Source organism: Astyanax mexicanus, chromosome 20 (assembly GCF_023375975.1).
Source record: "Astyanax mexicanus isolate ESR-SI-001 chromosome 20, AstMex3_surface, whole genome shotgun sequence".
Taxonomy (NCBI): Eukaryota; Metazoa; Chordata; class Actinopteri; order Characiformes; family Acestrorhamphidae; genus Astyanax; species Astyanax mexicanus.
The window spans coordinates 6,268,641-6,283,112 of NC_064427.1; the positions used below are offsets into that span (position 1 = coordinate 6,268,641).

General features: G+C 36.3%; 1 protein-coding gene across 3 annotated transcripts in view; it reads left to right on the forward strand.

Annotated features, from left to right (window-relative positions):
* The window catches only part of samsn1b (SAM domain, SH3 domain and nuclear localisation signals 1b), a 34,916-nt gene extending 23,000 nt beyond the window's left edge, over positions 1 to 11,916 (forward strand). For all 3 annotated transcript variants that reach the window (XM_022680996.2, XM_022680997.2, XM_022680998.2), the window contains 5 exons: positions 1,497 to 1,623; positions 2,778 to 2,929; positions 3,090 to 3,296; positions 4,411 to 4,561; positions 9,453 to 11,916. In XM_022680996.2, coding sequence (XP_022536717.2) covers positions 1,497 to 1,623; positions 2,778 to 2,929; positions 3,090 to 3,296; positions 4,411 to 4,561; positions 9,453 to 9,637 — 822 coding nt within the window. In that variant the 3' untranslated portion in view covers positions 9,638 to 11,916. The remainder of the gene's footprint in view (positions 1 to 1,496; positions 1,624 to 2,777; positions 2,930 to 3,089; positions 3,297 to 4,410; positions 4,562 to 9,452) is intronic.
* The last annotated feature ends 2,556 nt before the right edge of the window (positions 11,917 to 14,472 follow it).

Consider the following 14,472-nt stretch of genomic DNA (forward strand, 5'->3'; position numbering starts at 1 on the left):
TACATTTGGTTACATTTTATTACATTTATAAGTTACATCTGGCCCTCAGAGGACAGCCAATATCCCATGTGGCCCTCGGGCAAAATGAGTTTGACACCCCTGTTCTAGGATGTTGTAGATAAAGTAGTGTGAGAATTACGGATATTGTGGTATATGTGGGATATCTGCATGTGTAAAAAAAAAATCGTTTTCTAGTTTCTCTAGAACAGACATTTCACACCAAACCCACGTTGAATCACCTAGTTTACAAATATTTATGTTCTATTTAAACATATATAGTATTTAATTTTTTTTTCCTATTAAAAAAAATGCATCTGTGTCCTAAAGGCCTAGTTTGAGGCCTCAGATTAGTCTTGTATTCTGGGAAAGCAGGGTGTGTTTTACTGATACACAGGAAACTCTGTGCTTATTTACTATAAACAGCAGCTCAGGAGCACACATAGGTGGATTACACACTCGGCTAATGTCTGAGTTATATATGGAAAGGCAGCTCTCGTGGATTAAAGACTTTACATGCCAGCACGAGGCCACGTCCTTGCATAAACTGCCATCCTGAGCTGCTTTATCACATGTGGAATTAAATACGCAATGACTTTAGCTCGGACTCCTCTTACGCTAGCAGCGCTAGCAGGTAACTGTTCAGGCTACCTGTGTAAACAAAGCTGTGGACGAACCTGTGTTTAATCAGGCTGACTGATTAAGAGCAAGTTCACAGCATTTTAGATGGGTAGAGGATCATCAATATGTGTAAAAATGCATCTAAAATTGAGTAATTATGAGAAATGAGTGTGTTTATGGCTGATTGCAATCAATCAGTTGCTCTGTTTATCAGCGGTACTGGTTAGCACAAATGCTAATTTAGCAAGTTACCTGTCAAGCCATGAAGCCAACAAGGCTTTATTTTCCTTAAAATTGTCAATAGAGAGTCACTGTGCAGAATGTTCTCTCTCACACATGCAGACAAACACAGCTGGTGGCAATTAGAATTTCCTCTTTTTCCAGGTTGTTGAATGTGGAATATGGAGCTACACTGGCATTTATTTCCTCCATTAAAATAACTCAGCAGATTAAAATTTTCTCATTTTAAATTTAATTTAAAGTTAAGATATTAAAATAGATTAACAAAGGATCCAGTCTACAAGACATAAACTACTAAAATTATTATTATTACTATTATTACTGCTTCTCACAAAAAAATACAGGAAACAGCATTTTAAAAAAATAATCAAGACAAAATGTATCGTTTTTTGCTTGTTTTTACGTGAATAAAACAATGCCTTAAATACTGTACACTGTTTCCAATAATATATTTAGAAAAATATATATATCATTGTTTAAAGAAGTGTAAGATATTACAATATAAGACCTTTATGACATTTACATTTTTGAATACTGCAAAATATAATTGTTTCTTGTCAAAATTGTTGCATGTAAAAATTGTAATTATAAGAAATGCTCATTGGTAAATTGGGACATTTTACCAATGGTTTAAACAGGGAGAAGACCTGGACAGAGACCATGAAGGAGAGACCCCCGGGAGCAATGCTTTGGGCAAAGACTGCAGGAGGTCCAGTAATTCAGTGGAAAGCCTCTACAGTCTTCACAGTGGGCAGAGCACCTCCAGTAAGCTTTAGCTTTAATTAAAGAATATTCTGTATTTCATGAACCTTTAATCAGATACATATCAGTTCAAAGTTGCCATTTTGATGCAGCATCTCAAAAAAATTGGGACAATTAGCCAAAACACTGGAAAAGTTAGAGGTAATTAAAAACATCTACAATAAAAGGAATTTACTTTACAACTCACATGACTGAATCAAAAATAACATTTTATCTGCAACTAAACTGTGTCCAAAAATGCATCGAACAATTGTACAACAATTGTTGGAAATATGCTCCCCAACATAATCTTTTGTTAAGACTTTAGCTCTCCTACGGTCAGTGTAATCATTATTAATGATATTTTCTGACTGTTTCAGGCTAAATGCGAAAATAGAAAATTTAATGTAAAAAAATATTTTTAAAATATTTCATTTTTTTTTAATGTAGTGCAGTGTATAAGAAATATATTTTCATCCATTTCATCCAATTTTAGTGTGGCTGCCATCAAGTTCTAATAAAGTTAATGTTTTTCATGAAATGGTACAGCTCTAGAACAAAAAAGAGGCCACTTCAGTTTCTGAATCAGTTTTTTTCTGATTTTGCTATTTATAGGTTTATGTTTAAGTAAAATTAACATTATTATTTTATTCTTTAAACTACGGACATCATTTCTCTCAAATTTCAAATAAACATATTGTCATTTAGAGCATTTATTTGCAGAAAATGAGAAATGGCTTAAAAAACAAAAAAGATGCAGAGCTTTTAGACCTCAAATAATGCAAAGAAAACAAGTTCATATTCATAACGTTTTAAGAGCTCAGAAATCAATATTTGGTGGAATAACCCTGGTGGATTTTAATCACAGTTTTCATGCATCTTGGCATCATGTTCTCCTCCACCAGTCTTACACACTGCTTTTGGATAACTTTATGCTGCTTTACTCCTGGTGCACAAATTCAGTTTGGTTCAGTTTGGTTTGATGGCTTGTGATCATCCATCTTCCTCTTGATTATATTCCAGAAGTTTTCAATTTGGTAAAATCAAAGAAACTCATCATTTTTAGTGGTCTCTTATTTTTTCTAGAGCTGTATGTGTTCTATTTTCTGTTGTTATTTACTAACTTGGAATTAGGATTGCAGATTGTTCTCCACTCTTATGCTGTTGATATTCATTAGGTGGGGTCACCAGTGGTTCTGATGGCTCCAGTAACAGAGACAGTCTGAGGCTGGAAGAAGAGCTCCCATACACCGGGCAGTTCTGTGGCCGAGCAAAAGTCCACACTGACTTCGTCCCGAGCCCATACGACGCAGAGTCCCTCAAACTTAAGGTAATGACCTCTAATGGCCTTAGAATCCAGTTCCGTTTTGGTTCAGGATGCATTGCTCTCCACTGCCTAGGTTTTGAAGTTTTGGAGCCTTATTAACTGACTATAGCTGTGTGGATTAATATTATTAACCATAATCAGAATGAATATTCTCTTCACTCAGGCTGGAGATATGATTGACATCATCAGTAAGTCCCCTAATGGAATATGGACGGGTATGCTGAATAACAAAGTGGGAAACTTCAAGTTTATCTATGTAGACGTCCTGGCAGAGGAACCTGCACCCATCCAGAGGATGCGACCCAACAGAAAGAGCAGGAGGCCGAGACCCAAAACCCTACAGGAGCTCCTCGAGAGACTCAACCTAGAGGTGCTGCTAGTTTTACTGATGTTTTAAAACTGATTTTTTTTTATATTTGGACTATAAATTAAACTTGTAAAATAGTTCAGTTAACAGCTGTGCTGAACTTGTCAAGAGTTAATTACTGAAATGTCTTGTCCTCTTAATGTATTTCAGAGCATCAGTTGTAAAGTTGTAAAGAGATAGAGTTGGTATTTGAGTAATGTTCAGATCCATATTATGACAAGAACTACTCAACTAAGTAAAGAAAAAAATATCAAAAAAATCAAGACTTTCCTCAAATGCAGTTGCAAAGACCATCAAAAACATTACGATGAAACTGGCTCTCATCAGGACTCATCAGGATCAGCATTAGTAGACATGGATTAGCATGAGCAAGGCATCCAGCTTCTACATTAAAAACTATTAAAACATAATCACAAGTTTTACTTATTTTTATATCATTTTACTGAGATAGCTTACTTGATAGATCATTCAGAAGTAAGTCTGAGGCTTTTTAAGGCTTAGCGGGACTAAAGATGTCTTTTAGAAAATACCTTCGGTTTTGTGCTGTAAAAGCTTTACTGGTGCCCTACACCATCAATTTAATTTAATTTAGATAAAGTACTGTTATAAAACATGAAAATGTGCTTTTCTGCTTTGAACAGCCTCAACAAATGATGCATTTTGGCAAATCTGGTGAATCAAAACCAGAAAAGAGTAGTTTTCCATCTTAGTAAACATGTCACAAGACAAGACGCCTTCAGTTTATCAGTGAGGGACCATCAAGATAAATGCAAACAAGTCAAATTCAGCAAAAACCTTCTTCTAGCTTGCAGTTCTAACCTTTGATAATGACCTCTGACTCATTATCCAGCCACTGATAATGACATGTGATGGTTTAATTGCTGAGATGCACAGAACATATGCCTAACCTGATGTTTAACAGTTGTTTTTTGATGGGTTTGGTGGGATCAGTTCATCCTATTCTGGCATTTTAGCACCAAAAAAATAATCGTCAGCAGTTTTAAATCCTGTTGAGAGCTTGTGGGAGTGTGTTGGGAATTGGGAATTATGTTCAAAGCTTGTAAGAATGTAGGAATAAGGAATTGTGTGGTAATCGAAATCCCTGTTCTTCCTGCAGGAGCATGTTTCCTCCTTACTGCTGAACGGTTACCAGACAGTGGAAGATCTGAAGGACCTGAAGGAGCAGCACCTGATTGAGCTGAATGTGACTGATCCTGAGCACAGGCAAAGACTGCTGGCAGCTACTGAGTGTCTACAGGATGCAGAATGTGAGTAGAGTAATGGACTCTCTAATTAACTTTGATACAGACTTATATGGATCTAGTGACCAAAAACAGCCAATAAAAAAGTTGAGGAAGTTGATAATGCATGCATATGGCTTTTAATGGCGACTTGACATAGACTTTTAGACACTTATAGACTTATAGACATGCTATGAAACGTTCATGGTATGTAAACAGCACTTAACAGTATGTATTACCCCACCAGATGGCCTGTGTAAGCTGTGAGGTTTTATCTTGTGAGTAAGATTGGACATTGGCCAGCATGCTCATGGCAAGGCAATGTAAATTATGGGAGTTTGAGTGAATATAGTGGAATAGTGAATGCAGATTCATGGTATATGATATTTTCCATTTTCTTTCCAAGCATTTAATGTTCCACTATCCAGAATGACTGAGAATACATAATAGAAAGAATTGTCACCCACATTGGAGAGCACAGTGTCTGGTAATGATTGTGACCGGTTGCATCTGGCTTGTATCATCCGTGCGATCAGACAAGTGACTCTGGAAGTATAAGACTAGTGTCCCTTATAAGCTTCTTTTACAGAGAAATATTATTATTTGAAGCTATGTAGGTCCCCACTCATGATTTGTTGAGACATGGTAAAGGTTTCATGTTTGATAATAAACGTTACTACAAATTCTAATTGTAATTGTAAGAGAAATTTGTTTTAGAAATGTAAGTAAATCTGCAACTTTAAAAACATAATGAATAACAGTCATAAAATTGGCTCTTTCCTAAACTTTTTTTTTATTTTTAAAAATCAAACAGTTTATTTCCTCCAAACCTTTCGTTTTTCTACGGATTTCAAAGCCCTTAAAGTTTTCAGAATGTGTTATTTTACTGCAGATAAATTAGGTTTTGTATCATATATATGTATACGAAGCCCATATACAGGACAAGGCATGTCAATGGTAGTCAATATAAAAATAGTTTAATTGTAGGTAAATTTGGAGAATTTCTATTGGTCCACTCATCAATGCATTTTAAAATAGAGTAAAGTTAAATGTGTGTGTTCAAATGATACAAGATACAAAAATGTAGATATTTGTTTTTCATTGGACAGTGATGATAACCTTAAAGTTTTCAGAATTTGTTATTTTACTGCAGATAAATTAGGGTTTGTATCATCTTGACTAGTAGCCTATATGTGGCACAAGGCATGTCAATGGTAGTCAATATAAAAAGAGTTTATTTTTAGGTCAGTTTGAAGAATTTCTATTGGTCCACTCATCAATACATTTTAAAATAGTGTAAAGGTAAATTTGTGTGTTCAAATTATACAAGATACAAAAATGAATATATTTGTTTTTCATTGGACAGTGATGATAACCTGTATGCTGTGTTGGCTTATATACTGTAGGTTCAGTATAAACTCCAGGTAAACATAGACCAATCAAGTCTCAGTCAAAGCTATAAAAACACAAAGTAGATTGTGTCAACCACAGCGTATGTACACACACACACACACACACACACACACACACACACACACACACACACACCTGTTGGAACTGGAGCAGAGTTTTGCAGAGTCACAGGATTTACTTTTTTCAGCGCTCCAAATCCCGAGCTAAAGGTCAGCCTTGAGCCTCACTCACCGTTTCTTTGGGCGAGCTAGTGAAAGGCTAAGGCTGATGCTGAGGCTAATCATAGACGTGGCCTAATTAGAGCAGCGTTTATCAGCACAATGACAGAGATAAGGAAGGGACAGAGACGCTCTGGTCCTGTGGTGTTGAAGATGCGCCGCGTGGAGACTGACCTCGCCGCAGTATGCATGCTGCAGCTCACAGGCTGAAAAGATAACAGGATGACAAAAAAAACTGACATGCTACATCCTGCCTGCCTTGTGCAGCAGACTAACCCCGAGCCTGACTGTGCTGCAGTACGCAATAACAGCCCTCAGTGAGCCTGCTGTAGTAACAGGGTGGAGAAAGTACAGAGAAACTAGAAGTGAGTGAAAGTGTGAGAGTTCTGTTTTAAACTGTTACTCAGTTAATAGTGGTCGTACACAGCTAAAAATAAACCTTAGGGTTTAGTGAAAGTCAGACAGCGCAGACATTCAAACACAACATCTAAAGTCACCTACAGTACATAAAAGCTACCAGAGGCTCAACCTTAAATGCTTGGTACAAGGCAAATGTGTTAACCCTTAGTGTTAATTAACACTAGTGTGAATGTTAACACTATATGTGTTGATCTATATAAAGAGTCTTTCAGACAGTCTACTATATATATATATATATATATATATATATATATAAAACAACCCTTTAATTACCATACCACAGTACATATTAACCTTATTAGCCTTTAACTAGCCAACATCAGTGCACAAATACATCGCTTAAGTTAAGCCTCTCATATCGAGTTTCCTTTTAATAGTTCTTTTCTAAAGAACTCTGGTTCTCAAACAAGAGTTTCCGTATGTCGCTTTTCAGCAAACTAGTACGCGTTTACACCAGTTTTAGTGGAACAGGTCGGCAACAAAAAGGCAAATACAAAGAAATACATGACAAACTGAGGGGTATATATATATATATAAACAGGGGAGAACAGGTGAAAACAATGAATAGCTCGAAGAGCAGGAACACCGCAGTATCACATGTTCAGTGGAGTGAGGGAAGTCCGTTGTGGGTGTAAGTTATTTGTACTGGGCCCAGTGTAAAAATAACTGCTTTTCAGTTAGTGTACCATAAACATAGTGTATACTAATATGATATCCTTTACACAGCTTATTATTATACATAACTTTACAAACAGCAGCCTATTATTGACCTTCCTCAAGTTCATCAACTGGATGAGCTTTTAACTTTTAAAAATGCAGTTCAACACCAGTTTTTGCTGGTTTAATCTGGTCCTTGATGGTCAAGGTGGTGGAGAAGCTGATCAGCCAGTTCCCTATGTCGGTCTTGGTCTTGGTCATATGTATGTTGCATTTGATTTTGGTCAGACCAGCATTGTTAAGCTTGGTCATACTGGATGTTCAAACAAAAACACAATGGATAACCATTTACAAAATTCACAAAAAAAACTCAACACCACTATCAGTGTTGAAACCAAATCTCTATTTTCCAGGCTCTGAATTTATGGGCTAATGAGTTAGCAAGTTAATTTTTTGGGCTCAGCATGAAGTGATGCTGAAAGTTCAGCTGAACAAATTTACTTGTGGTTCAGTGTTAGTTTTTTTGTGTGTGTTAGCAGGAACAGTTCACTCACTAATGCAGAAATCCCCCTTCATACCAGGCTGTAGCCCCTGGGGCTTAATACTGTAGTTCTAGCGAATAATAAAAAAAAAAAACACAGAACAGACACAACCATGAGAGAAAAACAGAGAAGAGTCAGTGAGGACACGCAGGCCGTGATGCAAGCTCTCAGTTACTGACAGGAAATGAACTGAGGGGTGAGTCTGCTGTGGTTTTATGTACTATCTATCATCGTGTTTCACAAGTTCTGAAGCTCTGCCTCAGAGTTTACTGCAAAACTTGCATTTTCCTCAGTGTGAAAAAGTGCAGGTTCGTTTTGGGAACCGTGTAAATGCTATTATTGTGTAGATAAGGTTTGATAACTGCTGCTGAATAAAAATGGATTTGTGTCTGCAGTAAAAAAAAAAAATAGAAAGACTGCAGATGTTTAATCAAGCTTCTTTAGAAGAACAGGACGTCACACTTTTTTGGGGGGGATTTTTTACGAACTTCCTTTGTAGGGAATTTACTGTAGGACCTTTTTTTGAAGAACAGATATTTATTTCAGAATAAAATTTATTTAAAATGAGGCTCATTATCAGAATACTAGAGTATTGCACCTTTTGTCCCTTAATCTTTAATAATTAATCATATAAATAGTATTTATATTAAGGCTCACAGAAGTCATATTTATCAACTCAATCATTTATTTATTTAATAAAAATCTAAAATGTAATTGACCTACAGTTGACCTGCAAACATATTGAATGGTTCATGGTGACATTTTTTCTATTTTAAAAGATACATTTAAATTTCCTCAAATTGTTGTTATTATTACCTTGATATTTTACCATGACAAGGTGGACAGATTTACCCCTTTAAGCTAAACATAGAGAGAATATGAGAAATATTAAGTGAAATTACTATTATTAATTGCTGGACATGCAGCATCAGGTGTCTTAAATCCCTAAAAAACATAAAAGTGTAAAGTTTATGAGGTTACTGACATCAAAAGTTACTTTTTAAGAAGGGGCGGAGCTATTCTAAGATGACAGGGGTGGACAGAGAATTCTTGGAAACATTTAGATTCAGATTTATCTTGATATAGTTATGAAAAATGATGAAGAATAATGTAAATTCTTCGAGTCATCTTCAAACCTTTATGAAAATAAAAAATAAGAAAAAAAATATTAAAATGGTATTTAACCAGTAAACCAAATTTGCTATAATGAACCCCGCCTACACTATGCGGGGAGGGGAACTGTGATGATGATACTTGGGGTACAGTTCAGAACAGCTTGGGACGGTTCTCAAGCCAAATCCCCCCCGCAGCTAGGTAAGAGATTAAGATGAGGGTGGTGATGGGGTGGAGGCGGGTGCGAGGTCGAAAGTCACGTAGGTGAGGAGCACCTGGGAGGTATATATATAGGACCAGGGGGAGGAGCTAGGGAACTTGAGGCGTGGTTCATATCCCAAAACTTTGTTAATTCTTAACAACACTAATACCAATAACAACAATAAAATACATAAAAAGTGTAATAATGTGTTCATCATTCAGAGAAAATATGACAAGAAAATGTATTGTTATAAAGTGTTTATATGAAATGTAAAAGGCACACGTGACACAAAAGGTGTATTATATTGTTATTAACTCTTTATTAACGTGTCCACCGCTTTCTTTCTTTCTCAGTGAGTAATCAGAAGGACGGTGAAGGCGAGGACGAGCCCAAATCTCCCACTGATCCAGTCAAAGTGGAGCAGAGCGACTGTCCCAGAGACTCGGGCTGCTACATCGCTTCGGACTGCTCCGACAACAGCAAAGAGGACACAGATAACCATCTGCCATCTCTCGACCCACCGGCAGCCCAAGTGTAACCACACTCAGTTTCAGTCCTGCATACCATTCAAACCACCCACTCTGCACGTCCGGCCACTGCCCTAAAACACAGGCTTCTGGGTCACGCCTGTGCAAGGCAGGGTGCTATCTGTGTCGTTCTGACTGCATCTGAAGCCTTTGTTCCCCTTTTAAGCTGTGCTTACATTCCTGGATTAAGACTCTGGTACAACTATCATATATATTTACATCTGTATGGGATATACAGCTCTGGAAATACAAAAAAAAGAGACCACTTAAAAATGATGAGTTTCTTTGATTATATCAAATTGAAAACCTCTGGAATGTAATCAAGAGGAAGATGGATGATCACAAGCCATCAAACCAAGCTGAACTACTTGACGTTTTGCACCAGGAGTAAAGGCATAAAGTTATCCAAAAGCAGTGTGTAAGACTGGTGGAGGAGAACATGCCAAGATGCATGAAAACTGTGATTAAAAACCAGGATTATTCCACCAAATATTGATCTCTGAACTCTTATACTTCTGACCTTGTTTTCTTTGCGTTATTTGAGGCGTTATTTCAGCCATTTCTCATTTTCTGCAAATAAATGCTTTAAATGATAATATTTGCATTTGAAATTTGGGAGAAAGGTTGTCCATAGTTTATAGATTCAGAAACTGAAGTGGTCTCTTAATTTTTTTCTAGAGCAGTATGTACAGGATATCTTCTGGTTATCTAAGTAAGTAAATGCCCATGTAAAAGAACAATGGTTTGGCAGACGGTGATCCAGGACAGACACAGGGATGAGGGTATCGAGAACTTCCATTCATATTTCAGCCAGTGGGAGGTCTCCTCAATAATAACATCTCTGCTTACAATCTGATATGGCGGACATATTGGATTGATCTATGGTTTTTAAATGAGAAGACTTTACTGCCTTAAAGTCTTGTCGGAAATATCATATTTATAAGATTAATACAAATTCACCCACAAACTCTTACTGTCCCTTTCTGTTAATCCCAGCTTTATAACTTGGGGGCATGTCAAGAAAATGCTGATTTAATAGCACCTGCAGCCTGTTTTTTAATGTTTCATTCTCATGCACACATAAAAAAAATTATATGATCAGGAGATCACTGGTTCGATTCCTGTTCATGTAGTTTGCTATCATCTACTGGGGCCCTGAGAGAGCACAGTTGGCCTTGCTCCCTCCAGGTGGGTAAATGGCGCTCTCTCCCCACATCACTAAAAGGGTGATGTCGATCAGCACAAGGCATCTGTGAGCTGATGTATCAGAACCGAGTCACTGCGCTTTCCTCCGAGCGATAGCGCTGTGATGCTACTCGGCAATACTACATCAGCAGGAGTTCGAAAAGAGACGGAGTTTGACTTCATATGTATCAGAGGAAGCATGTGTTAGTCTTCACCCTCCTGGTGTGTTGGGGCATCACTAGTGATAGTGATATGTGGCATCCTAGTGAGTGGGTTGGGTAATTGGCTGTGTAAATTGGGGAGAAAATGGGCAAAAAAAAAATAGAAAGGCCATGAGGAATTGGGCCAAATGTTGTTTATACCCAAAAACATGAACATTGACAAAAGCAGTGTGGGCTGATTCCTATATTTTACTTGGCAACCAGGGTGTTGGCACATCAAGCACCTGCCCATTTGGGGCCTGAGCGTTTGGGCCAGACTCAATCCTAAATTGAAACCAGAGCTGGTCCAATGAAACTCAGATATGGCAGACTTAAGAGCACCTAATAGAGATAAAAATAGAGCTTATCGATGCAGCATTTTAATCAGGTGTTGCCAATTAAACAAAAACAATTTCATCCGTTTCTGTTTGGGATACATATGGCTAATGTGAAAGAGAAATTACTAAACATTTAATTAAACATGAGAAAAAATACAGTTTAAATGTTTAAACAAAGTTCACTACTGTTTTCCTGGTGAAATGCTCTACCAGCTTGATGTGTCAAACACCCACTTTACCATTTAAATACAAGAATGTGGTAACATTTCATAACAGTTTCAGCCACAGCGTGCATCTATAATTGGATCACTATCTGCCAAACCATTTTCGTTTTTTTTTTTTATGTGGGTGTTTTCTTACATTTCAGGACATGCTATATATTCTGTATAAATAGGCCATAAAAATGGGAACTTAAGTATTACTGAAGTATTATTGTAAATATACTGTAAATATAATATGTGAAAGAGATATATAATGTTTAAACCTTGCTTAATAGATGAAAGAGCCAGTGAAAGATCTGCTGAATGAACCTGTATAATATTTTCTTCAATAAAAGAGTAAAATACAGATGTTTGATCATCATTAATCAAGCACAGAACCACACACTTAACTCAGTGTTTCTCTTCATAAACGTATGCCTGGTTTCCTGTTTTTTCTTCCCCCTGAAAACACATATGCACTTTTAAAGAACATCATATCTTATGCCATGAACTGAAAAAAAATGAAAAAATGTAGAAATTCTGAATGACGCACAGATAAGATAAAGATCAAGAGCAGCGTCCCTGAGGTAACGCACTTACGGGTAAGTAGATTAGGCCGATAGGAAGCCACTCAAAAATATTCAGTGAGAAAAAATACAAAAACATAGAACATAGTGTTCTCTGTAGAGGATGTTCAACTCAAAACATCACAGTTTCAACAGGTCTGGTCTGTATCAATAATTACATTATTGATTATTACACAATATACGGACATGACCTTAATCATTATTACTGCTGTCCAATGAAAAACATGTACTAGTGCAGCCAAAGAAATTAGAGCCAATGAAAACCCAAAAAACAGTATATAAGACCAATTGGTACTTTTGGCAGTGTGGGCAGTGTGCCAAGTCCTGCTGGAAAATGAAATCCACATCCCCATACAAGTTAGAGTCAGCAGAGGGAAGCATGAAGTGCTGTAAGATTTTGTGAGAAAACAAAACTGTGCACAGTGGATCAACACCAGCAGATGACATCTCTCTCCAAACCATCACTGATTGTAATAAAAACTTCACACTAGACCTCGAGCAGTTTGGACTGTGTGTCTCTCCACTCTTCCTCCAGACTCTGCTCCCTTGATTTACAAACAAAATGCAAGATTTACTGATGATCAGTGATGGTTTGGAGAGACATGTCATCTGCTGGTGTTGATCCACTGTGTTTTATTATCAAGTCTAAAGTCAGTGCAGAGTTTTCCCGCAAAGTCTTACAGCTGCTGACTACTTTTATGTAGATGCAGATTTTATTTTCCAGCAGGACGTGGCACACTGCCCACACTGCCAACAGTACCAATTGGTCTTATATAATATTCTAATTTTCACTGACACTGACTTTTGCGTTTTCATTGGCTGTAAGCCATAATCATCAACAATAAAAGAAATAAAAGTACATGACTATATATATATATATATAGAGAGAGAGAGTTTCACATTTTGAACTGAATTACTGAAATAAAGTAACAGTTCAATGATGTTAAAATTTTTTTGAGATGCACTAGAATTTACACTCAAATAAAATTCTGGATTAATACAATAGAAACAGATAAAAATGACTCTAAAAGGCACCATTTTGGAGATACATGTTTTTCATTGGACAACTACGATATTACCCATTGTGTTTGTTTAAAAACAGTATTTTTATTTATGTTTAATTTATTTGGCATTTTTAGATTCCCTCTGTAAATATTCTAATTATGTAAAATGTTGCCACTTTTTAAAAGGTTGTAACTGCATTATTGTACTGTTATAATTTTAAACGAGGCATAAAGTAAATTACATTTAATACCAGACCATAATATTATTTATCGCAGCAATTTCTAAGACAGTATATCGTAATATAAATATGTTATTGTGAGAGGCCTAGTCCATTCCATTGCATACAACTACATGCTATGTATGTACACTAACATGCTATTATCTAATCAGCCAATCATGTGGCATCAACCACATCAACCACCAGCATGGGGAATAGCCTGAGCATGGCTAGAGTGATTGGTTAGTAAACACATGCAGTGAGCAGCAGATCTGCAGATGGAAAGTAGTGATGGGTCAGTCACAAATGATCAGAGATTAAATCAGATTTTTTGGAGTTTTTAGTTCCATGTTTCAGTGTTTAGTGTAATTATATAAATGAAGCCATATACAGCTCTGGAAAAAAAATAAGAGACCACTTAAAAATGATGAGTTTCTTTAATTTTAACAAATTGAAAACCTCTGGAATATAAACAAGAGAAAGACAGATGATCACAAGCCATCAAACCAAGCCGAACTGCTTGAAGTTATCCAAAAGCAGTGTGTAAGACTGGTGGAGGAGAACATGATGCCAAGATGAGATTAAAGTACCAAGAGTGTCAGATATGTCCTCAAAGATAAATGTGCTACTTAGAATAATCTAAAGTATAAAACATATTCTGGTTTGTTTAACACTTTCTGTTTACAGAATAATTCCACATGTGTTCCTGTATAGTTTCAGAATCATGAAAATAAAGAAAATGCATTGGATGAGAAAAGGTGCATCCAAACGTTTGACAGAAATTTTATATATATATATTTTTTTACATTAGTATTTACTTTAAACATTATTTTTTATTTATTGGCTTTTAACCCAAAATGAGATTTAGCTCCTGTTTTGGTAGTATTTTTTTTACTGTTTTATTTGTTTTGTTAATTACTTTTACTGTTTTATTTCTAGCTATATCTAGTCTTACTGTTTTAGTGTTCGTTTTTTCTGTTGTATATAATTATGTATAGCACATTGTTTCAGCTGCTGTTGTTTTTAAAGTGCTTTTATAAGTAAAGTTGAGATCATTTGGTTATAAAATGAACTTAAGAACAGCATATTATTAGTTTCCTGTCGCCCTCTAGTG